Genomic DNA, 24,000 nt, shown 5'->3' with positions numbered 1-24,000 from the left:
GATGAATCTTTCAAACGTGACACCACTTTATCCTAAAATGTTCTGGTTATGATTCAGTTTTATCAATATTTGCATGAAATTATGTTCGCTGCATATTCACCTCTCTGTCTCTGTCACGCTCTCTCTTCCTTTCCCTTATTTTCAAGTAACGTTCCGTTTTTCAATAATACTGTTTTGTACGTAAATAGGTTATGTACACGCTTTTATTTATGCCTTTTATTTCCATGTGTATATTTGTGGTTTGATTGTGTATGTGAGTGGGGTTTGTTTTGTTTTTTTTTGGGGGGGGGGTTTGTTTGTTTGTTTTTTTTGTTTTGTTTGGGGGTGCCTTTGCTTTTTCGTTTTTCTCTTTTATTTTCGTTTTTTTTTCCTTGAGGTCTGGATGAAAAAAAAAGCAGTTATGCTTACTGCACTTCCATCGGTTAGTTCTAGCTCTCATTCTCTCGTATTTACGTATTGTACACTAAAGAAAGGGTCTTCATGAACGTCAATGTCATACCTGTGCAGTCACTGTTTTCCGCTACCTCCCACAAGCCGTTGTTGCACGTCCTGTGATCGTCAACAGAAAAATGCTTCAGCAACAGACCAATGCGCAAATGAATTCATCATCACCACAGCCTACAAAGTACCTTCAAATTTATGTGTCTATACCACCAACATACAAAGCACATTGACGGTTCACGCCAAAAACTTTAATGCCCTTCACATTGCTGAAATAGCGGTGTAGCCCCATGGAAAATTAATATGACCACACGTAAACGTCCTATATACATCAATCAATGCTTTTACATAAGTACCAGCCATACTGAAAATAAACAGTATTATAATATATCTTGGACTTCATATGTGTTACAGAGAGACACAGTGAGAGAGAGAGAGAGAGAGAGAGAGAGAGAGAGAGAGAGAGACAGACAGACAGACAGACAGACAGAGGCACAGAGGCAGCAGAGAGATAATGACCAGTAAATTTCAATCCTAAATTTTGTATTAAAAACAAAACAAAACAAAAACAAACAAACAAACAAACAAAAAACCATTATGAATGTCCATTCACACCGCATCATATAACACGACATGAGCTGTATCCCTGCTGATCTGTGTGTTCTATCGTAGGGATATTTTGAACTCACTTTGTCTTGCACTGTCGCATGATGGTGTCGTTGTGGGCTCTCCAGCCGTTTTCATAGCATGGGCAGAACTCCACGCACTCATCCGTCTGCCGGCACACAGCGGCATACATAATGGTTTATATTCACATAGTATATGTATGAATGGTATAGCTACGTATTAATGGTATACCATACAACGTCATATAAATCTGCATGATAGGGTGGATGTCACAAAAATAATTACAGCACTAGTTGTTGTTATAAAAAAGATATTCAAAAAAGTTAAAAACACGTTTTTTGTCATAAGACTGCAAGTCAATCATGAATACTCATGAAAACAGTCCTGGTAATAATGGTGTTTGGTGTGATTTGTGGCTGAAAGCGGTGCCCAACTGCTGGCCGGATCAGCGGACGAGCACACACAGGGCTGATGACACCAGTCTCATTGGTCGACTTCAGTCAAGCAAAATGCGAATATGATTATGATTATCGCAAATACTGACTGGCCTGATTTTGACACACACAGCGGCGTAACACGAGCCTGAAAATTGTTGAAACGGTTCGTGTATAATGGCAGGACCGTGGTCTGGTGAGTGGGCGTAGGAAAGGAAAAGGAGAACATCAAAGCCGAAAGGATGCCTTAAAGAGAAGTAGTGGGGGGAAGAGGGAGAGGAGGAGGAAATCGGGGTGTGGGTGTGGGACTCTGATGATAGCACACATTGGAATTGTTTCAAAATGTGTGCAGTCGATTGCAACACTCCGGGCACCAGGACTCTTATTTGGTGGGGCTTTGTTTGTATGCTTGTTTGTGTTGTTAATCGTTTTTTGTTGATAAATGATTTCGTTCACGATGATCGTTCCATGTCTCATGAAACGTAAAACTACATAGCTAAAATACCGGCGTATACTTCGTTATTTAACCAGTTCAAAATCATAATGTATACATCCCATAATTTCAAAAGTGTTTTAACAGTCAGTTTCCATTTAGAAAAAAATATGGTTTGAGTATTTTGACAAACAATATAGCCTGTAGATTTTATTTGTTAATTTATAACCATCTACACTGAAAATCCATGGCGAAGGCCTTGCACATGAGTTCCCTGGTAGTGAACAGGTTAAATGTCTCAGGCTTTTATGGTCATGGGGGAAGTGAATTCATATAAGGTGTGTCTTGGGCTCGGTATTGGAAGACGCGGTCCAATCCTCTCCTTCCACAGTTTTTACCTTACCCAACCGAAGTCAGGTACGAATTCACACCTGCACTGAGCGAGGGAAAATATGAGGAACGTGCCTCCCATAAGGACACAGACACAATACTATGCCGAAACGGGGCCTCAAACCCCGATTACTGGTGAGCACTGGATCAGAAGTCCAACGCCAAAGGGACTCTGCCACGGCGCCTCATACAGACAATCAACTTCCTTCCTGTTCAGTAATACGTAAATGAGTTCCGTCTGGTTCCACTGTTCAGCTGACATGTCATCACTGTCAAGTATGGTGAACAGGTGTGTCCACGACAACCGAAACACATACATCTAGTTATAGTGCACACACACACACACACACACACACACACACACACACATGCACGCACGCACGCACACACCCACACACGCACACACACACACACGCACGCACGCACGCACACACACACACATACACACATCCACACATGCACGTACGCATACACACACCCACACACGCACACACACACACGCACACACGCACACACACACACACACACAACACACACACACACACACAAGCCCTGTACTCCTACAAACGTCGCAGACTTCTTCCCAGCAGGAAAGGCTCTAGCAGAATGTACCTGAGTCTGGAAGGTGTTGGGGGGACAGTAGCACTGCTGGAAGTTCCGAGCGTCTTTGACACACTCTCTCTTCACTTCGTACTCCTTGGGGCACATCTTCCGCGTACAGTCTGGGTCGTCCTCGATCTCTGACCATGGAGTCTGGCCCTCGGCACATATCACCTCCTCGCAAGCGGACTCGCACTCCAGCTGATACCCTGCGCATGTGCTGCCAGCACAAATCTCCACAGAATTAAACATGAACAAACACAAATACGGCATCAAGTACCATACTTAAAATCGTGAACAGAGAAAGAACGGTGACAACGAAGCACAGTTCTGAGAATCATCTGAAGGGCTGAACTGCTTGCAGGAAATATACAGACAGGTCCAACAAATACTGGGAACTATTGGGGAAACCATCAGGCTATTTAAACAAAGAGCGGCAGTCTTTAAGGTATTATCATAAACAAGCGCGCGGAGACCATAGAAACGACAGACACGAGGTGACTCAGAACTTGAGCACCTGGGGGCACGTTAAAAGAGGAAGCATCAATATCTTCTGGGATGATAATCATAAGAACCGAGCTAATTCAATAAAGGTCTCCAGACAGCATTGCGCAACAATTGAAAGTACTTTTTTTTTTTTTTATCAAAAGAGTCTTGTAACACCACGTTCCGCGGACCGCCCGCCCACGCAAAGAGTCGACCTCATTTCTGTGGGCAATAGTATTAGTAGCACGGTTTGGAAAGATTGTTTCTTGCTGCTGCTTATATTATTGTACATGTGTGTGTGTATGTGTGTGTGCTCGCGCTCGCGCGCGCACGCGCGCGTGTATGTGTGTGTGTGTGCGTGCGTGTCTGTGTGTGTGTGTGTGTGTGCGTGCGTGTGTGTGTGTGTGTGTGTGTGTATGTGTGTGTTAATATTCATTTATTTATTTATTTATTCATATATTGGTTCATGTTGATATTATTATCTTTTTTCTTTTGTTATATTTATCAATATACGTCTTCATTTTATTCACCATGTATTATTTGCAACATTCATTCATCTAGTTAGTTTATTTCATTTTATTTTCCCTCAAGGCCTGGTTAAGCGCATTGGGTTGCGCCGCTGGTCAGGCATCTGCTTAGAAGATGTGGTGTAGCATATATGGATTTGTCCGAGCGCAGTAACGCCTCCTTGAGCAACTGAACTGAACTGAACTTAATTGTGCAAAAAAGTGGAGACTTTAATGCCATAGCCACTCAGTGGAAGGGAGAAAGGAGGACACACACACACGCGCGCGCGCGCGCGCGCACACATACACACAGAGAGAGAGAATGATAAGACGTCTATTGGAACAGGTTAGAATAAAGAACGAATATTCTGGTTACCATTCCATGCATCCTGTAACGTGCGTTTTGCCAGAGGGAATGACTGTGGTAGTGTTCAGATCGTAACATCCACAGCCCATCTTGTTGACACAGTCGTTGTCTTTGTAGTACTGGCCATCACCACAGCCGCAGTCATAGATGGTCTCCTCACGGCAGTAGGGATAGGCAAGGTCCAGACAGTTAGAGTCGCACACTTCTCGCTCTCTTTCCTCACATTGCACTGCAATGAGACGGAGATGGTTCACGATCTTATTCCATTGATGGAGACAGTAACTCTGAGATGTGGAAATCATCAACCATGTCGCATGCACTGACTCGGCGTATGACTCTCTCTCTCTCTCTCTCTCTCTCTCTCTCTCTCTCTCTCTCTCTCTCTCCACCCACCCCATTCTCTATTGGTATATGAGTGCGCGCGCGTGTGTGTATGTGTGTCTGTGTCTGTCTGTCTGTCTAATATTGATTTATGAGAAGTTGGATGTAACCATGATAGCTACAACACACACACACACACACACACACACACACACACACACCACCACCACCACCACCACCACCACCACACCATACCACATCACACCACACCACACCACACCACACCACACCACACATCACCACACCACACCACACCATACCTCATCACACCACACCATACCTCACCACACCACACCACACATCACCACACCACACCACACACACCACACCACACCACACCATACCTCAACACACACACCATTCCACACCATACCTCACCACACCATACCACACCACAACATACCAAACCACAACATACCAAACCACACATATACCACACCACACCACACCACACCACACAACACCACACCACACCACACACACCACACCACACACACCATACCACACCACACACACCATTCCACACCATACCTCACCACACCATACCACACCACAACATACCAAACCACACATATACCACACCACACCACACCACACCACACCATACCACACCACACACCATACCACACCATACCGCACACACCACACCACACACACCACACCACACCATATCAGACCACACACACCATACCACACCACCACACACACCATACCACACCACACCACACCACACCATACCACATCCCACCACACCACACCAACCATACCACACCACACCACATCACACCACACACACCATACCACACCACACCACACACACCACACCATACCACACCACACCACATCACACCACATCACACCACACACACCATACCACACCACATCACACCACACATACCACACCACACCACACCATACCACACCCCACCACACCACTCCACACCAGACCACACACACCATACCACACCACACCACACCACATCACACCACACACACCACACCACACCACACCGACACCACACCATACCACACCACACAACTCACTACATTCGTGGCCGTCCCCTAACAGCTGAGCGATGCTCATTCTGAGGGACAGGGCAAGCGCCTGGAAGACCTGGCACTGCTCCTCACGGGTGTCCTTGTTGTGACACAGCTTCTTGATGGTGTCCAGGTTCACGTGACCTGTGGCCGGCATGGTGGCTTCGTCCAGACTGTCACACAGCGGACTCTGCGGAGAGGAAAAAGAATCCTAAATGCATACTCTGTCTTATTGTTGACTCACTTGTGTAAACAAAGTGAGTCTATGTTTTAACCCGGTGTTCGGTTGTCTGTGTGTGTGTGTGTGTGTGTGTGTGTGTGTGTGTGTGTGTGTGTGTGTGTCCGTGGTAAACTTTAACATTGATATTTTCTCTGCAAATACTTTGTCAGTTGACACCAAATTAGGCATAAAAATATGGAAAAATTCAGTTCTTTCCAGTCATCTTGTTTAAAACAATATTGCACCTCTGGGATGGGCACCAAAAAAATGAAACCTAATTATAAGCAAACTGCATATACTGTTATATTTATAATTTTTGTATTCTCTAAACTTGGCACTTTGATCTGATATTCTGACACAACAACAAGAGTAGTCATTATTATCATTTTTTGTTCAAACAGGAACTTCTTTTGCTAAGCATGGAAGTTTTATTTATTTTGCAAACGTTTTGGTGCATATAGTAAAAAAGGGAAATTACTCTGTAATCAATGCTAGGGGACTTAATTTGCTTTAAACTGATCTTTCTCAGCTTAAACATTACATTTTGAAATTATACTCAATACACAAAAAGCTTGTGTTTTACTCTCAGTGTACAGGGCTTACACTATGTTCATTCGCCCAAGTGGTCTTTTTCGGAAAATAATAAAATCAATACGACGAGTGGACTTTACAGATCTGTTGGCTGAGCCCTGAAGGTCATGGGCAAAAATCAGTTGCGTACACATATTTATACACATTCAAAGCGCGTGCTCATATTCTTCGCGAACGCGAACGACGCCATTTTGTTTCAAGTTGTTGACCTGCCCGTTCAATCCTATATGGACAATACACGATAACATGTGATGGAAAGTTGGAGAAGGAGACCGTTAAATATTTATTCAAAGAAAGATTTGTGAACGCCTCATCACTTACTGGATTATGCCCCAAACTGCCATAAAAATATCCACAGAATCAGTCGGAATTCACAGTTAAAAATTGTAAACCATGCGAGTTAATACCCTTGAACTGATCACGATGAAACGAAAAAATTTCCAGTCTTGACTTTTCTCAAAATGAAGTCCTTCTCACTTCTTACGACGTTTAGAAGTACTTATACTTGGCTCTACATGTTATTAGTTTAACAAAACACTAAATTTTCATATCAACTTTAAAACTAGAAAACTAGAATGAACATAACAGAGAAATTGAATTGACCGTGTCGTACTACATTCCCGGCGGGTGTAACTAAACTTGTACATCTATCTAGATCTAGTGAAAACGGCTAAATGTTGCAGTGTGATTTTGGCGATAGCCTATAAAAAGAATTTTTTATTGCCCTTAAAGATTTTTTGAATGCCCAAGATACACCAGAATAATATGATTTAAACAGCGTTCTCACTGCGAATACCGCAACTGATTGATCGCCCTTTAAAAAAGCATGTTCAAATGTTAAATTTTAGAACGTCAGTTAAGGAGCCACGATAGTGTAATGGATAAGGCAGTTTCTTCTCACCTAAACACGCGGTGTTCGAATCTGGTTAGGACTTCTTCTTTTTTTTCTTTTTTTTTTTAAACGCGAAGCTTTATAATAACAAATACAGAACACATTTAAACGATTACATTTTTTTTTTTAAGTGTATCACAAGTGTCTTGAAGGCCTTGCCTCTCTTGTTTTTGTTTGGAGTTCGTATAACAGCGAACAAGAACGGCAAGGCCTTCAGCAACCCAAGCGGGATTGACACTAAAATAGCTCTTCTTTTGAGACAAAATAATAAACCCATAAGTGAATCGTTAAAGAAACTATAAAACAAAATTGCGGTCATATGAAGCGGAACATTAACGTTAGTCATATCTGCCGCTGGTGAAAAGAACGTGGAAAAATAAATGGTCCATACTACTCTCCATTGTGTTCGTGAGAAAAAAAAGGAATAATATTTTACTTTTCAAAGACTCTTTTTGCAATTTAATTTTGATATGTGCCTTTGTGGTGTGGAAGTTACAATAACGATAAGTATGCGTTTAATCACAAAATCAACTTCATTCCATGAATGTCGTGAGGAACAACCACGAAATACACCGAAAATAGTACCCTTTTTGTTTCTTCAGCATGCCAAATCATAATATATGTTCATGAAAGTATGTCAAGTTACATACTCAAAACAGAATGTAAAGCAACAAACGTGACCATGTTACATGTATGTCCGAGTGTGTATGTGTGCGTGCTTGAAATCTGATTGAATGACACGGGAAACGAATGATGAGCACCCAGTGGCAGCCGTCAGTCGGCTCTACCCAGGTAGGCAGCCTGTTGTGCAAATGACCCCATGTTTGTAAAGCGCTTCGAGCTTGGTCTCCGACTGAGGATAGGCGTTATACAAGTATCCATATCAATCAATCAAACTGAAACATGGAACAGAGAAAACTCACGCTGGAGGTGGAGTCGATGGGCTTTTTGACGGGGTTGATGCAGTCACTGTAGATCGAGAGGAACGTGTTTTCCGGAACGCCACCGCCCTGTGCTGACGTCATCTCGTCTTTGATGTCCCCGTTGAGAGTACCGCACAAGCCGTATGTCTGTTAAAACAAGCAACAAGTGTTTATGTTCCCATTGTAAATAGCCTACTGCACAGACTGCGTGGCCGTTACAGAAAGCAGAGTACTGGTCCGGTAGAATTAATTATGAAAACATTTCAATGATAGTCGACCTGAGTCTATTACCCCATGGCTGCCGATAAAAATATGAATAAATACATAAATAGATACATAAATAGATACATAAATCGATAAAAACAGTTGAAAGTGCTGTTTTGGGTCATATCAACAACATCCGGAACAATCAGCCAAAAATTGAGATGGATAAAAACCACCCAATATGTGAAATGTCAGCCTTCCAGAGTTATTTCCCTTCTTTTGATGATGCCATTTGTGTCTGGCAGGAAGTCCCAAACTAAAATGATATTCATGAAATGTGGAGTAAATTAAAAGAAATTTGAAAAAAAATATTCGAGATTTTTAAATTGGACTCTGGAGATGATGAATTTTGTTGGCATGTAGACCTAGGCCCTATTTACTTATTTACCATGCTTTATAGAAGTTAATTTGAAACACTAAACTGCAATGCCTTAAGTTGTATCCTTTGTTTCAGTAAGAGCAACAGCGATTATTGAATAAACACCTTTTGAATAAGACTGCGAAATTTCTAGCCTTTAAACTATTGCTGGGTCTTCCATAATATTGTAAAATGTCTGACATTTAAGATGCCTACCTATTGTCTGTATATCTGTCTACGTATCTGTAAGTCTGGCTGTCTGTCTACATACTTATCAATTATAGTCAGACCAGGAATAGTTGTTACAGCGACAAACGTTCTAGCACTTTAAGCATTAATGACAGTAGTAATCGTAGCTGTGTTTGGTGTGGCTGCTGCTGAAGAAAGCGTAACGCTGTCGTTTACATGCGCTGCACATTTTCTGACCGTTGTGTGCACCACTCGTACAGCTGTAACAGAGAAGTGCCACTCACCATGTCTGTACACCACTCGTACAGCTGTAACAGAGAAGTGCCACTCACCATGTCTGTACACCACTCGTACAGCTGTAACAGAGAAGTGCCACTCACCATGTCTGTACACCACTCGTACAGCTGTAACAGAGAAGTGCCACTCACCATGTCTGTACACCACTCGTACAGCTGTAACAGAGAAGTGCCACTCACCATGTCTTTAAACAGAGCGGTCTGAGCCTTGATCTGCACCATGCCGCTCGTGCTGACAAAGACACGGATGCCTGGGTTGAGGTCAATGACGTAGTAGTTCTGTGACACCCTCCGGATAAACAGGTTGAGGCTGCCGAAAGCGTTGTCGATGATGCCTTCCCCTTCATGACCCACAATGACAGAGCCTGTCTTGCCGTCCACAGTCACGCGCACTCCGTGCAGACACGTCTGACCGCCACTGCATTCCTTGGCCAGCAGTTCAATCTTGGTACCGCCGTCCTGTTGAGGGATGTATCGATAATGGTTACAATAAGAAACGAAACATCTGTTTGTTCTGTGACAGACTGGGTCTAAATCCGTTTGGGATATCTGATGGTTTTGCCAAAAATATAATATAGTGATGTGCAGAAGGGGGTCTCAACACTTTGGTACCAATTCCTGAAATTACCGCGGAACGCTGACGCACTAACATGAACTGCAATCAAGACCTTGGAGAAACTTGAAAACAACAACAAAGAATAAGTCAACGCCAGTCTGTCACTGGCAAGAGTGGCAGATGCACAATGTTGTAAACCGACACTGTGACCAATGGATTTGCGTGGCGCAAGGGATACGCTAGTTCGAGCCTCTAAACCCTCCACTGATGCACTGGCTCAACCAAAAAGTACTTTGAAGTTGATTCTGGTTCTCTTGATGATGATTACATGCCACAAGGTACATCAACAGGAAGGGGTGGGGTCGTGTTAGAAGTGGTTAAAAAAAAAGCCCGATACTGTAGCTTGAAATCTTCATTTTGGGGTTTTCATTTACTATGAATCCCTCCAGATGAAAGCTTCAAGCCAAACTATTGTTTACAGTGAGCTTTTGTGTTGTAATATTGTGTAATAGTGTTTGTGGGTGTTTGGGTGGGTGTGCGTGTGTGAGGGTGTGTATGTGAGTGGTTGTGAATAGTGATTATGTTTAAAGCAACATGATAGTCCTTGAAACAACATAATTGCACTTGGTTGTTGTGCATAACATATTTGCTGATATTTTTTGCACTCTTTCCAACGTAAAATAAACAAACTTGAAATTTCTTCTTTTTTTTCAAAATATTTTGTGTATTTTTTTAAATCCTAGTTACCTTCCCCTAATTGGGAGTTATCTCATCCTGTCAACTTTGAAGTTATAATCATTATATTCTCCATTCATTTTCATTCAAGAAAACATATAGTCCAGGGCAGATACAAAAATGGTCGAAATGTGTGCAAAAAAACCGTTCTTTTCACGATAAAATAAAATAAATCATACTGATCACACGGACATAACGTTGACCGCTGTAGGTGGGCGGGAACATAATTAGATTTTGATTTTTAATAATTATTTGTCACACTTCTGGCCACGAGAGAGTGCCTTACAAAGAGTCGCAAGGCAAGAGCAAGCCAGGGTTACGCAAACGCGGTATAAGGGGTCGCCAGAGGAAAGCGTTTAGCGCGGTACTTGTGACAGACTGCTGCCGCACTGATGCTATTCTATACCTCCGTTAGTAGGTCACTGCGGTAGATGACAGATTCCGTACAGAAAATAACAGAACTCTTTGGGGTCAAAAGGAAACAAACATTTCTAATTTTATCTATAATATACTAAATTGGTAGAAAACGCAAATTTGCTTTTATGAATATTTTACAGTTTCTCACCAGTCATGACATTTCATAAAGAATGAAATCGGTATTATACCGACTGTAAAAGTGAATTTACGAAGGCAGCACGGGATCATTTAATGTTGACATTTTACACAATGCACAACTTGGAAACACTTCATGCTCTGCTTATTAACGTGTAGTATATGAATATCTAAATACGTGTTAACTGGGTTTGTTTCAATGAATATTGTCGGAGCACTGTCCAGACAATTAATTCAGAAAGCATGGAAGGCAGATGATGGCAAAATCGACCAACATCATGTCTTGATGTAAAAAAAACGGTATGAATTTTTTTTCTTTGGAAATGAAGTCGTATTTGCAAATGTGACTCACGAACCCTGGCGCAGTAGACACGTCAGTTTAGCGTGGGAAAGAAAATGTATCTGGCTGGAGTATGAAGGTGGTAACATGAAGTGCATCAGATAGTCATGAAGAGCAAAGACTGCCTCGAAGATGAAAATGGGTCAGTCTCCAGAACTTTGTTGGAAAAGGGGGTCTCTCAGTCTGATTCAGTTTTAACATGTGTTTACAATGATTATTCAAATGTTTCACATGTTATCAGGATTGTAATTCATTTGAGAAATGACTGCAACAATTTTGTGAGAATATAATTTGTTCTTGTGTCTTAAATGTGTTGAAAATTTCGGCGCCGTTTTGTGACATGGCAATGTGTCTGAACATGAACTGGTCATAAACAAATAAGTACAAACCTGATTAAAATCCAGTAAATACAAACCTGATCTATATTCATTTGTTGTGATAATAAAACATTGATCATCAATAAAATAAAATAAATAAATAAATTAAATAAAAACAAGCACATTCATGAATACACTACACGTTCTTTACTTGCAACAGGTGGTCAACACATCTATCTTCTGTAGCACATACACTCATTTTCTGGAGAAAAAAGTCCATTCAACTATTTAAATGCAGTGGACGTCGCATATTAATTTTCAGTTCCGCTTTTCCGTGTTACTTCTGTGCATGTAAACGACCCAATAAAAATATACATGTAAACAAAATTAGAACTGTTTTCACATAAATCATGCGGATTCATCGCAGGAAAGTGTAAATCGCTTTGACAAACACCCTTCAATCGTGTGTGTTTGAACACAGATTCAGATAATGTGTTGTTTCCGACAGTGTGTGAAATGTACACATGTTACACAGACATCTCCGATATGTTCATTCGCACACCGTGGTTGCTATATTAAAAAAAAAAAAAAAAAAATGTGTATGTTAATTTCGTCGTTATTATGGTTTGTTTGTACATTTTTCTCTCATCCGATTAAGTTTAGACACAATCACTGTTTCTGACACATGGCGAGATGCGGTAATATTCGGATACTGGCGTAAGATTTCGAACCAAGTCAAAGCATGTTGTTCGGTAAGACAGCTTTCAGTTGAAGACTTGTTACATCAAAAGTTCCAAACAACAAAGTTCAAAGTAGAAAACCACCCCCTTAAATTACCTTGATTCCAGCTTTTGCTGTCTGGTGAAGTTATATCACGAAATGATGTAGTTTATCAGTTCACAGAGACAGACGGCGGAAGTGTGGAACGAAAAAATTCGTTGTAGTCCCCACGCGCTTATTGTTTTGCAGAAGTTGATTTGAACAGCCACATTTTACATCACACATGTTCTGAAAAACCAAACTATACATTGATTGTGAATGAATTTCTTAAAATTCATTAAGTTTGAAGCATTTCATGTTTAGCAGTGCTTGAGATGTAGTCAGGAGTCACATTCGGACACGGAACACATGTACCTCGGTTCTGCTTTACGCAGATAATAAAATTCCTTATTTTTAGTTGTTGTTTGTTGTTGTTGTTGTTTGGTTTGGTTTTTTCTCATAGTCTTACTTTTATTACATTTTGATTTTCTGCCATCCTACATATTTGTTCACTGTGAGGATAACGCTAATCAGTTTTCTGTTGACTGATCGAATAGAAAGATACAAAGAATCCGGTGTTTTGATCACAATTCTTCAGATAAAGAGGAAAACCTTTGTCAAGTGACATAAATCATACAAGAGAGCTCTGTTCCTAGCATACTGTTCAGAATCAGTTGTCTGCCGCAGTGACCTGCTCACAGATCAGCATCAGCGCGGCAGCAGTCAGTCACATGTACTGTACCTCGCTGAACGCTTTCCTCTGGCGACCCTTTATACCCCGCTTGCGTAACCTTCGCATGTTCTTGCCTTACGACTCTTTGTAAAGCGCTCTCACACAGGCAGAAGTAATAAAAACATTCGATTCTGGACATTAAAAATCAAAATCTACTTATCCCCCCCCCCCTTCCCCCCACAGTGGTCAACTTTATATCAGAGTGATCAGTATCATTTATTCTATTTTATCGTAAAAAGAACAGTTTTGTTGCAGACATTTTGACCTAACGCAAATTTTAATCTAAATTCCCTGGCCTGATATACTTTTACATACTTCTGAACATGATTTCAATTTTGTGATTTTTTTTAGAGGTTGGTGATTATTTTACAAAATTCTAAACAGTTCCGGAAGTGAAAGGGAAAGAAAGCAGGTGGAGAGGAAGACGAGAGGAGGGTACAGACTCGAGAGGCAGAACGTACCCGGTCCTGCATCAGAGTGAGAGCGCATGAGTCGGCCTCAAAGGCGTACGTCAGGCCGTCAAAGGTGTGCACGGTGTTGCCCAGCACAGAGCAGGACCCCATGCACTGTGCCCTGCTGTCTTCACAATCCCACAGACCGTAGGCTCCACAGGTGCTGTCACAACGAATCAAAGGTCACTGCCTACAACCTCATTGATACTGCTCTACTGAATATTTCTGTCATACCTCATGAAACCCAGAGGTCAAGACAAAGAGGTCGGCTCTTGTAAGAAGATGATAATGATTTGAATAAATGATAATAACAGTAATCATACCAGCCGCCGTGGCGAAGTGGTTAGCGTCGCGGACTGACGGCTGGGAGGACGCGGGTTCGAATCCCAGCGGAGGTGGGTTTTTCGGCCCGTGGCCGGCTCCTACCCAGAGCTGAGTGTGCTGTGGGCTTAAATAGGGAGACTGGGACCACACAGTCGAGTGTCATCCACTTCAAGGATGCGTCTTTGGGTGTGTTGCTCTAATTACCTGACCAACACTGTAAGTGTCTGTATCTCTCGGGCCTGGGATATCATTATGACAGGAAGCGTAGAGTACAGCCTTGTCACGCAGTCCCAAACCAAAATGGACCTCCATAGCAACATCATCATCATCATCGTCATCCTCCTCCTCCTTCATCGTCATCAATATAAACAAAATAGTCTCAAAGTCTGCGGCCTTTCATGCCCTGCTCTCATGGTGACCTGTTTCGATACCCCTCAACTTCCGTGCTTGGGGTGAGTCCTGTCAATGTCGTCAGTGTCGGCAGATTCATGGGGGGCTGTTGTTTGAGGGACGTGGTGGCGGTCTCCACTCTGGGAGGGACGCTCACTCAGTCTGGCTCCGCAACTAAGCCATTATTGGCCTCCTGGCGACCTAACATCGATGGTTTCCTGTGGACTGCCGACGCTAGAACTGCGACGGACGAACCCGGGTGTGGCCGTGTATGGGGGAATCTAAATGAGCGGCGTGGGAGTAATGATGAGGCAGCAAAAAGAAAAACACACACACAAAAAAACCACCCAGTAATCATAATCATAATAATTATCATAATAGAAACTATAAAGCACACTGTCCGGAAACCTGCTTTAATAGCAATATGAAATAAAATCTGAAACGGGAAATAATTATTCTGTATATACTATCAAAACATCTAGGACGCTCTATTTTCTTATAAAGATATCAATGTCTCCATTGCACGGGATTATAAAAAGCTACGAAGTAAATAAAAGAGAATTAGTCGACAAAGAAGGATAGAAAAATTCAACACTGAGTATGGTGAAATCAAAGATGCAAAGTCTGTTGCGGTGTGTGTGTTGTGTTGTGTTGTGTTTTGTTTTTTTCAGTTTGACGTCTATTCACAATGTGTCATTTAAGCAAAAAACTAAAACAAGCAAAACAAAAATAATAATAAATTTGATTTTAAAATAAATAGATAGATAAATATGTAATTATATATATATAATTATATATGTATTTATATATTTGTTTGTGTGTTTGTCTGTCTCTGTCTGTGTGTTTACACTAGCCACCAGCCATCTCCACCCAGCAAGTAAGTTTTTTTTTTAATTTGTGGTGTTCTAACAAATGAGACGCATGGCTGATCCAAAGGACGGACCCTTTCAATGATACTGACAGCGTGAATCTCAATAACATTCGTTTTTTGTCTAAGTGTGTTCCTGTATTAGGCTGACGGCAACTGGCTGTGTCTGACTAAGTGTGTTACTGTGTTAGGCCGACGGCAACTGGCTGTGTCTGACTCAGTGTGTTACTGTGTTTGGCTGACGGCAACTGGCTGTGTCTGTCTAAGTGTGTTACTGTGTTAGGCTGACGGCAACTGGCTGTGTCTGACTAAGTGTGTTACTGTGTTAGGCTGACAGCAATATTTCCCTTGAATCTTTCAGTTTGTCGAACCCTATGATAATGTGAAGGCTGTCTGCGCCATGTCGACAGCGCTGGGGACTTTGTGCTGCTCAACACCCAATCCTGTGACCAATGTGGCAGTGCTCATGTATTCCAGCACACGCCACTATGTTTTATTTCTGGCTTGTTCAGCATGATACAGTTTCGGTATGAAGATTCAGAAAACAAATGGCCCAATGATCATGGAAAAATAAGCACAAACAATACGTTAAAACTTTTGAAAACCGTGCGGTTTTGAACAAAAACGAAACTAAACTGGACGTCGCACGTACCACTTCAGACATTTATCGGCGGACTGGATGGTGTCGTCTATGTTGTAGTAGCGGTTGTCGTCCCCAACACACTGGCACTGGGCGGGTTCCAAACACGTGTCGTTGATCCGTGCCTTGCCATGTGGGCACTCACAGCCTGCGTGTCCGTCTGTCTTGCACGATTCGGCAAAATAGCTCTTGGGAGATTTGCCGCAGGTCAGAGGGCAGTTGGTGTGCACACTGGTCTTATACACTTTGCCTTCTGGACAGGTTTTGGCTGAAAATTATTGATTTGTTTGGTTATTTCTCTCCTGCCAATACAAAATGAGAGAAAAGCACATTATACAAGACAAGAGGAAAAAGAACAGGAGAGGATGTCGGGAAAGACACAACAGGGGCCGAGACCACCACGCCTTGGCATGCACAAGTGACGTGAAGTTGACAGCGGTGTATGCTACCTTACCACAGTCGTAAAAGTAATTATTGTTGGAGAAAACAACAAGCGGCTTTACCGTTTTTGTCTGGAACAGCTTCTGAGCCAGTTTGGACTCTCCAGTTAAATGACTTATGGATTCGCTCGAGATTCGGTCGAATGGGAAGACTTCATATTGTGTGCGTATGTGCATCTCTGCGAGTAGTGCTCTCATTTCTTCATGTACAGTGCGAGAGTCGCCATCACCCAATGCTAGTCATGAAGCAGAGGTGGGTGTTTGTCACAGAAAAAGACAGAAAGAAATGAGGGCCCGGGGTTTATTGTCGTTTTTGTTTTTTCAAATTTTGTACCATTAAGATTGTCCTCTCGTCTGAAGTTGATTGTCAGATCAAAACAAAGTTCTATGTATGTATGTATGTATGTATGTGTGTGTATCTATCTATCTGTCTATCTATTTATCACTATACCAATCTCTCTCTCTCTCTGTGAATCATTAACGTGAGAAAGAGGCAGACAGAATGACAGACAGACAGATTTAACAAACAAACAGAAATAAACTTTTTTTTACTGTATTTTTACATGCACATATATATATATATATATATATATATATATATATATATATATGTGTGTGTGTGTGTGTGTGTGTGTGTGTGTGTGTGTGTGTGTGTGTGTGTGTGTGTGTGTGCGTGCGCGCGCGCGCGCGCGTCTGTCGTCTGTTCATCTCCGTATCTGTGACAGTTAATCCATGTGGTTATTAGGTAAAAAGAGAAGGGAATAACTCAACCCATACACCAGTCAACGCTCCCGTTCTCCCCCACCCTCCACCACCCGAGTCAGAAAAACAGAGATACTGACGACAGAAGTTCTGTGATCGCCAGTTGATGGCCACGTGAGCCTCTTTGTAGCAGGTCTGGGCGAACATATCCAGCACATTGCAGCGACCCAGTTCCGCTTTGTCTATTCCGTTGGCACGGGCAGAGCAGTAGGTTCGCATACAGAGTGCGTAGAAAGGCGTGGGGTCCACTCCCTGCAAAGAAAAACAACATGTATTGCTGTATTCGCTTCATTCTTCTTAGGAAGAGGCGAAAGCTGGAAGAAACAATTACATGTAAGCACGTCAACAAGAACAGACGGATTAAAACAAAGCAAGGCAGAGAGTGGAAAACCAACAGGCGCTGTGGTTCGAGCAAACAATCACGCACGAACACAGAGATACCCACGAAAAGAGAGAAACAGTGACAGACATGCTGAGAGTTTACACGCACGCAGATGGCTAGACAGAGATGGAGACTGAGTGGGTACTCTTGGTGCAATATCTGTGACCCATAACTGGGATTGATGATGGTAAGTGCGTGCCTCACGCAGACATTCCATGCACTTTGGTATCATCACAGAACACAAGACAGCGGTATAGATTCATTTAGGCCTACATATTCTCATTTCGCACAACAGAGAAAGAACACACACACACACACACACACACACACACACACACACACACACAGAGAGAGAGAGAGAGAGAGAGAGAGAGAGAGAGAGAGAGAGAGAGAGAGAGAGATTCTGAATCAGTGACTGAGGAACAGCAATAAATGAAAGTAATCAAAATATTTCTCAATCTGAAAACTTTTTCTGACAAGTCATAAGCAAATTAGTTGGTGTTCGAACATTTTTCTTTCTTTGATTTCCTTTGATTGTGATGGTGATAATAATGAAGACAGAGACGAATGTGTTGTGGGTACTGTTGCTGTTTATGATATCGTTGTAGATGTTGTTGTTGGTGTAAGCGTTGTAGCAAGGAACAGGGACTTACGGCATCGGTACACGCTCGGAACATGCTGCTGCGCACATAGTCACAGGCTGACGTGGCCTCGTCATGCAGTTCAGCGGAACACTCCTGGAATCCAGCCCCGCACTGCACACACAGCATCAACCTTTAGTGTGTTTTGATTCTGGCGAACCATCGTTTTCATTATGAGTACGCATGTTTCTGAGTGCCATCGTTCTTTCAGTGAGGTTGTGTGAGGGAGAATATCTCTCTCGCTCCATGTCATATGAATACCTATACCTACTTTCCACATAAAAAAATCAGCACAGTTCTCTGATAGCTCACATACAAATTCGTATGTATTTGCATGGATCAGAAATCGTTTACAGTCCTTGAATTCACACGCACACAGATTCAGACTGTAAAGACGAGCAACTGCGTGCGCACACGCACACTCATGCACACACACACACACACACACCACACCACACCACACCACACCACACCACACCACACTTACTGCAGCTGTAGTGTCGGTGTTGTCGTCAAACAAAGCACCAAGGTTGGAACGGTCATCTGAAACAGCAATGGAACCTGTGTAATGATCATGTCGCGGAACACGTTTGTTCCGAGAGATAGACTCCAAGCACACAGTCACAGCACATCGTATCTGGACAATACCTGATACGATGATACGTAAAAAGAGGGTCAGCATGCGCTTGCTCACAGCAGCATATACGCGCGAACAAGCGCGCGCACACACACACACACACACACACACACACACACACACACCTTGATTTATGGCTTTAATTTCATTAAAAAAAAAAGTTATTCTGATTCCTCTCTCTCACACACACACACACACACACACACACACACACACACACGCACGTACGCGCACACACACACACACACACACACACACACACACACACACACACACACACACACACGAAAGACATACTCAGCAGTTTGCCATCGGCGTTTCCACAAATGCCGGAAAAGGTGCCAGCCAGCGGTGAGTTCTTCATCAAGGTGAGCATGAAGAGACCGCTGGGGTCGATGCGGAACGACAGCTCCTCGATCAGGATCCAGAAGAAAACGGATTCGTCTTCCTTCTTGAACACGATGTCTGAAAAACGCAAATAAAAAAAATATGGAAATAAACAAAACAAAACAAAACAAAAATAGATAAATAAATAAAAAGAAAGAAGGAAAAAGAGCATGTGTCATCGTATTTCGAAACATATTTTTCTTCTTCAGGAATGTGTCAATAATATGTACAGAGCAATGTGTCAATAATATGGACAGAGGAATGTGTCAATAATATGTACAGAGCAATGTGTCAATAATATGTACAGAGGAATGTGTCAATAATATGTACAGAGCAATGTGTCAATAATATGTACAGAGGAATGTGTCAATAATATGTACAGAGCAATGTGTCAATAATATGTACAGAGCAATGTGTCAATAATATGTACAGAGCAATGTGTCAATAATATGGACAGAGCAATGTGTCAATAATATGGACAGAGCAATGTGTCAATAATATGTACAGAGCAATGTGTCAATAATATGTACAGAGCACACCTGAGCCCTGTACAGTTGTGTCCACCTCACCTTGTTCAAGTGACCAGCAACGATAATAGGTTACTGCACTCTCTCTCTCTCTCTCTCTCTCTCTCTCTCCACACACACACACACACACACACACACACACACACACACACACATATATATATATATATATACAGAAAGAGAGAGAGAGAATTTGCAACACTGAAATTTATGCACCGACTGATTGTGTTATATTGCAATAACCCCTTAACTAAGTGCCATATATTTGTTACGTACGTGCACAGTGAGTCACCGATGACATCATCAAAAGGTAGCCCTGGAAGGGTAAAATATTGCACATTGGATCCTCAGTGGTCTGTGTCAAGACCTTTTTCTCACTTTTGGGCGGATTGTTCTGGATATTGGTTTTGGACCTGAAACACCATTTCTACTTTTTTTCTGTTTCTTTTTTTTTCTTCTTCTTTTTTTTCCACTGGCACTGAAGGGGTTGATTGTATCACACTACCGTCTTAACATAGATATACTTCTCTGCTTGAATGAAGATAGGATTGCTCTCCACAAAAGAGCACATCCACACTACAGTGGCCGCCTTTTTGTCCTTTCTTTGTTTTCCTATCTGAATGCAAGTATGTGCTATCATGTGTACATTTTCTTCTTCTTCTTCTTCTTCTTCTTCTTCTTCTTCTTTTCTTTTTTTTCCAATGACAGCTCTCTTGTTACCTTGGGTTCTTTTACGTGCGCTTGGTAGTTAACCATGTTATACGATTTGTCGGCACGTCCATAAGACTAGCATCCAGACCATTATACGAGGTCACGTAGATGGGGAAAGCGAATATTCGAATATACATGCCAAAAATACATGCTTGTGGCAATTTCCATCAGAGGGGGTGCGTGTTCATAAAGTACACGCTTGTGTGAATAGGAGCTAGAGAGGAAGCAGTGGGTCCGTGACTGTGTGAATTGTTCTGTCTGTGTGCGAGCATGTTTACGTTGGCTGTGGTGGTGATCAAAAGTACGTGGTGTGTGCATCAACACTGAATGTATTTGTTTCGATTCGCTGTGTCTCCTAAATGCCTGACGTTGTTCATCCGTTCTGTCTGTGTGGGAGGCAGTGTGTGGGCACTGACGACAAGATGTGAGGACAGGACACAGAGGATCAGATGACCACAGCGGACAACACAGGGACTGCAGTGCAGTCAAGGACTCACTGTTGCCGATGCTGCTCTTGCTGCTGGTGATGGGGATGACGCTCGTGCCGTCTGGGCCCGTCACTGTCACAGTGTCGTCCTCAACCAGCAGCGACCGTGCCACGTTGTTCTGGATGTACCTCACCGTCACCACCTGCCACGTCACACAGAACGTCACATCAGTTATTCAGCAACCCGTTGCAAGTTTGAATTTTGATAGTTAGTAGTTATTTCATTCAGGGACTGCATCATGGAGTCTGGTTTTGTGATTGACAACTATTTAGAAACTGAAGTAGAGATCCATGGTTTTTGCTTATATTAGGAACTCTCCCCCACCCCCCACCCCCCTTATTTATGTTTATTTGGTTTTTATCAACGTCATCTGCCATCACAGCACACTGTTCACCTTCTTAATTAGCCATCAGCCATGACAGCACCATTGACAGCACCTTGATTAACCACTCCCCCAAACCCTCATCCCCTCTCTACATAATCCACAGCATCTGTTTCTCCTTTACGTGCTGTACACCATTTCTCCCTTTACATACTGCACTCCCTTTACATACTGCACACCATTTCCCCTTTACATACTGCACACCATTTCTCCCTTTACATACTGCACTCCCTTTACATGCTGTACACCATTTCCCCTTTACATACTGCACTCCCTTAATAATAATAATAATAATAATACATAGTTTTTCTATGGCGCGATATCCAGCACCAATGCTGCTCAAAGCGCCTTACATCATAGTTGACTATAAACATGCCTTAAAAAACGTATCAACCGCTATCTGACAATGGAAAACATCCAGTGTGTTCACATGAATGCAAAAGCACACTAAAGATTATAAAAGCTATGAAGTAAATAAGGCTTGGATTAAAACAAAATGCATTTTATAGAACACACACACACACACACACAGCCACACACACACACACACACACACACACACACACACACACACACACACACACACACACACACACACACACACACACACACACACACACATATATATATATATATATATATATAAATGTCCCTCCCTTACAGACATACACACACTGACATTAAATATCAACTGCACTAAAAACAAAATTGCATAAGAATTAAAATATTTCTTATTTTCTTACATAGAATTCTGTTCGGACACACTAATATGCCTACACACTTACACACGCGTACGAGAGCATTATAACCTCACAAACACATGCACGCACGCACGCACGCACGCACGCACACACACACACACACACACACACACACACACACACACACACACACACACACACACACACGCCCATTAAAAATAACCAGATAGAAAAAATGACATCACATCTAAGACTGAAACTACATAAAATACACAATGCATTAAAACAGGACTACAAAAATACTAACACAAAGATACTTGCCAACAAGCATACCTTGGTTTAACCATTCCGCCCAGAACAAAAATGCTTACGGAAAAGGTAAGTTTTCAGATCTGACTTAAAGGAATGTAGATCAGAGGAATTTCTAAGAGATGAAGGTAGATAGTTCCACATTTGGAGAACCTGAGCTCTGAAAGACCTATTTCCAGCACATTTCAGATTTGTCCTTGGAACTTTAAGCAGCTTTTCAGAACTGGATCTTAATGTTTTGTGCGGTTCATATGTTTCCAATACAGAGGAGAGATACAATGGAAGAGACTTGTCAAAATGTTTGAAGGCGAGTGTTGCTAACTTATAGTGAACGCGGGACTCAGTTGGAAGCCAGTGTAACCGATTCAGCAGAGGTGTAACATGATCAGATTTCTTTTTGGCGAGAACCAGTCGTGCAGCATTGTTCTGGATTTTCTGTTGTCTGTTGATGGAAAAAGATGGTAAACCTGCAAGAGTGGAATTGCAGTAATCCAGTCTGGACAGGGCAAATGAGGAAACCAACTGAGCCATATTTTTCTCTGTTATGTAGTGTCTGACTGAGGCTAGCCTTCGGAGATGAAAATTACATGAGCGACACAAGAATGAAATTTGGTCGTTCATAGTCAAGGTTTGATCGAGATACACACCCAGGTATTTGGCTGATGTTTGAAATGCTACTGAAGCAGGGCCAAACGTAACTGGGTCCTTTTCTGCTGCCTTAAGACGAGTTAGGTCTCCTACGGCTAAGAGTTCGGTTTTGTCTTCATTGAGGTCTATCTTGTTTTTGTCCATCCATGTTTTTACATCAGCTACATGCTGCACACCATTTCTCCCTTTACATACTGCACACCATTTCTCCCTTTACATGCTGCACACCATTTTCCCTTTACATGCTGCACACCATTTCTCCCTTTACATGCTGCACACCATTTTCCCTTTACATGCTGCACACCACACTATTTCTCCCTTTACATACTGCACACTATTTCTCCCTTTACATGCTGCACACCATTTTCCCTTTACATGCTGCACACCATTTTCCCTTTACATGCTGCACGCCATTTCCCTTTACATACTGTACAATGTTGTTTTCCCCTTTACATACTGCACAGCATTTTCCCCCTTTGCATACTGCAAGCTTCCCCTCCATTACATACTGGATGCCAGTCTTTTCCCCCCTTTACATGCTACACACTGCTGTTTTAAACACAGATTTACATCACTGGACGTCATCCTTTCCCCCTTTATGCATCTTGTTCCCTTTCCCTCTTTACTTACTGCACACCATTCTCTGCCTGTTTCCACACCTTCTCCTTGTATCTTTTACGTGTTGCGCACCGGGTTCTTTCACTATGTGCGCCGCACATAGTTACTTTCGGTGTTTACGTGTTTTGCATCACCCAGTTCCTTTTACGTGTTACACCCACCTGTTCCCCTTCCCCTTCAGGCTATGTGAACCTATCACGCTGCCTTTCTTTTCTCACTGCTTCTAACCCCCACCACCACCACCCACCCCCCCAACCCGACTCCC

At 42.4% G+C, this 24,000-nt stretch overlaps 1 protein-coding gene across 1 annotated transcript in view; it reads right to left on the bottom strand.

Annotated features, from left to right (window-relative positions):
* The window catches only part of LOC143287865 (SCO-spondin-like), a 104,417-nt gene that overhangs the window by 68,816 nt on the left and 11,601 nt on the right, over window positions 1-24,000 (bottom strand). Inside the window, exons 7-20 of the mRNA XM_076596102.1 lie at window positions 21,087-21,219; window positions 19,262-19,429; window positions 18,815-18,870; window positions 18,340-18,441; window positions 17,385-17,556; window positions 16,115-16,370; window positions 13,890-14,043; window positions 9,617-9,895; window positions 8,330-8,476; window positions 5,710-5,893; window positions 4,294-4,513; window positions 2,938-3,145; window positions 1,131-1,216; window positions 500-549 (exon numbers count right to left, since the gene is read on the bottom strand). Of these exons, the coding sequence (XP_076452217.1) occupies window positions 500-549; window positions 1,131-1,216; window positions 2,938-3,145; window positions 4,294-4,513; window positions 5,710-5,893; window positions 8,330-8,476; window positions 9,617-9,895; window positions 13,890-14,043; window positions 16,115-16,370; window positions 17,385-17,556; window positions 18,340-18,441; window positions 18,815-18,870; window positions 19,262-19,429; window positions 21,087-21,219 (2,215 nt within the window). The remainder of the gene's footprint in view (window positions 1-499; window positions 550-1,130; window positions 1,217-2,937; window positions 3,146-4,293; window positions 4,514-5,709; window positions 5,894-8,329; window positions 8,477-9,616; window positions 9,896-13,889; window positions 14,044-16,114; window positions 16,371-17,384; window positions 17,557-18,339; window positions 18,442-18,814; window positions 18,871-19,261; window positions 19,430-21,086; window positions 21,220-24,000) is intronic.

The sequence above is a fragment of the Babylonia areolata genome, chromosome 12 (assembly GCF_041734735.1).
Source record: "Babylonia areolata isolate BAREFJ2019XMU chromosome 12, ASM4173473v1, whole genome shotgun sequence".
NCBI lineage: Eukaryota > Metazoa > Mollusca > Gastropoda > Neogastropoda > Buccinidae > Babylonia > Babylonia areolata.
The sequence above is the reverse complement of the archived record's forward strand: the minus strand, read 5'-3'. Positions and strand labels throughout refer to the sequence as shown.